Source organism: Carlito syrichta, unplaced genomic scaffold, assembly GCF_000164805.1.
Source record: "Carlito syrichta isolate Samal-C Ts95f unplaced genomic scaffold, Tarsius_syrichta-2.0.1 Scaffold301965, whole genome shotgun sequence".
Taxonomy (NCBI): Eukaryota; Metazoa; Chordata; class Mammalia; order Primates; family Tarsiidae; genus Carlito; species Carlito syrichta.
The window spans coordinates 1,067-3,772 of record NW_007246061.1 but is presented as its reverse complement, the minus strand read 5'-3'; the positions used below and the strand labels follow the sequence as shown (position 1 = coordinate 3,772).

The window sequence follows — 2,706 nt, the reverse complement described above, 5'->3', positions numbered from 1 at the left end:
GTCCTGCTCGGGCCGGGGTGCTCCGTGCGCCCAGGGCGCGCCTGCGCTGGGCTCTGCGGGGAGGCGCCCAGACCCCTGTGAGCCTCCTTCCGGGAGATGGTAAGGGACACTGAGCTATGAGGGCGATCAGAGCGACTGACAGGACTGTCAGTTGGGGTTACATCAGACAGCGCAACCGCGGCGCCCGGGCCCCAGGCCTCCTGGGCTTCCGGGGGGCGGGGGAGGGGCCTTCCCCGCGCGCCCGGGGCCCCCAGACCCGACGGCCACCAGAGGCAAGTCACTTCCTAATTGTCTCGATTTGTAAGAGGGTTTTGTGATGCTAAGTACGCGCGGCGCAGCCCGCCCAGCCTCCCCCCACGCCTCCCCCAGCCCGGCTTTGTTTACCTTCGCCCGATCGCTCATTTATTTATCTATCTATTATTTATAGGCGTCCCCTCCTATTCACCGCCCGTGTATGTTAATTGTGTTCTACCATTTAATTCTAACATCGGTCTCAAAAGAGCTCTTAATGAGAAAAGCATATACAACACGGATCACTTTGCTATTCAGCTCAGCCAGATGGACAACTGCTAACTTTTTCTCCCCTAATAATGAAAATCCCCCCTCGACAAAGGGACTCGGATGAACAGGCTCCAAACAGCACCTCAAACACTTCTAATTGTCTTGAGGACAATATGCTAATCCGCGGGTTTCGGCTTTGGTGTCTGTTGACAACGTTTCCCGTGCACCTCGAGCCACTGACGCCTTTGGAAACCGCAGAGGCCGGCGCGCAAAACCCTGGGCAGCGGCAGAAAGCCCACCGGCCCCCAGGCCGCCCCGCCCCCACCCCGCAGCGCCGCGGGTGGGAGAAGCACGCGACTTGCGGGAACACGCGCGTGAGCGCGGCTTCGGGAGTGAGACTCGGAGTCGGGGGTGGAGAGCAGCGCCCTTGCTTCTGAGAACAAGTTCCAAAGAGTTAGGCGGGAGGGCGTCAGAGGGTCTTCTCTACAGGAAAGACGGGAATCTTCAAGCAGACCCTCACGCGCAAGAGGAAGAAAGGGAGCCTCCCCTTGTTTGTTCAACGCTGCGGGCCGCGAGGCATTTAATTCTCACGACTTTTTCGAGCTCCTTGCCTGCGCCCTGACGATGTCCCCTGCCTTCTCCCTTCACTCCTACCGGGTCTTAGTAAAAAGTCTTGGACAAGCCGGGGCGGGGGCCTAGGACATGTTTGTTTCTCTGCATTCCTTAGACTCTTATTTTCCAACTCAGTAACTAGTATAGAGCCTCAAAACCCCCAAAGAGCCGGCAGCAACGTTTCCAAACACCCTTAAAACATACACACACAACCATCCCGCCGTTTTCTCCCAGGCTTTGAACTTAAACACCCACCGCAGGACGCAGTGGTCGGCGCGCAACTGGTTCCCAGGAGACTCCGCACTTCTCCCCGTTCCTCGGGAGTTGGGCTGCTAACAAGTAAAGTCACCCGGATCTCAGCGGTCAGGGCCAGCCATTGTCTTAGTTCATGCGCTACTTCAAGCGGTCTGAGCTCTTTGTGAAGAACGGGCGGAATGGGTGACGCCCAGGAATGGACACCTTTGTCTAGCCTCTAAAGGCAACAGGCGGGGTCTCCGGGAGCTATCCCAACAGGTCCCAGGCACCAGGCCCTCCTGCACCCGTCCACAGACCACCCGGCCGCCGACGTGGGGCCGCCGCCGGTCTTCACTGCCACAGCCTCCCTGTGACCCGACTTTCCGGTCCCGCAGACCTGGCCTCCTGACATCAGATTTTACGCACATCAAAGGTTACCTTTTTTTTTTTCTTGCAATGACAGATTGTCTTTATTCAAAACATCTTTGTTCAACAAATGAACAGAGCCACGAGGTAAAATCCTTCTAGGTACATTTCCAAGACATCGTCAAAACATTTATAACTATTTAGGATGTTTTTATTCTTTTAATTTTTTGTTCACTTTCTACTTCCTGACTTCATAACCCGACATTCTGTCTAAAAGTAAACTTAGGTTTCTAGGAGCACTGCTTTACACAAAGTAAATAGCCATGTGGGTCCTTCCCCCCCCCCCTTTAAAGAAGCAAACACTGTCACAGCATGGTCTTAAATAGAAATGTTTCCCTCTCAGCAGTTTAAAACTTTGCAGCGTTCCCCCGACACACGAAGAGCAAATGGCACCTGGCTGTGTCTGATGGCAAAACAGAGATGCAGCTAACTCTTTTCTTCAGGGGACAAAAGGAAAAAAATATATATGCGTATTCTAGATATAATATCAGGATTTGGGAGTTCAGAGTCCAAAGCCTCTCCGAGGGAGGGAAGAGGACATATTTAAGGAAAACTGCCTCCTTTTTGTCCAAAGGGGGTACAGTCGGAGGTTTGAGTGGGGAGAGTCAGGACAGGGGCAGCTGTGCAGCTGTCACGAGTTGGCGAGTTTCTGGCACCTGTCTGCCCTCGGTCCGGGAGGACGCTCCGCCCTTCCCCCCAGCGGAGAGACAGAGAGTCTGGGGTGGCGTCGGGGGCGCGGCGGCAGGGCCGGCCCGGAGGCGTCCGCAGGCCGGGCTAGGCGCAGAGGCCGGGGCGCAGACCCCACTTCCAGGCCACCCTTCGGGTCCGGGCCGGGTGGGGGTTACATGGCCGTGGCGTGGGCTGACGAGTAGGGGTCTATGCCCGTCTTGGTCATGCCTGGGAAGAGGATGTAGGCGACGGGGGGCTGCAGGG

The 2,706-nt window shown here is 56.1% G+C and overlaps 1 protein-coding gene across 1 annotated transcript in view; it reads right to left on the bottom strand.

Moving 5' to 3' along the window:
- Positions 1-1,801: 1,801 nt before the first annotated feature.
- The window catches only part of SOX14 (SRY-box 14), a 1,965-nt gene continuing 1,060 nt past the window's right edge, over positions 1,802-2,706 (bottom strand). The window contains exon 2 of the mRNA XM_008055834.1: positions 1,802-2,704. Within this exon, the coding sequence (XP_008054025.1) occupies positions 2,615-2,704 (90 nt within the window). The 3' untranslated portion in view covers positions 1,802-2,614. The remainder of the gene's footprint in view (positions 2,705-2,706) is intronic.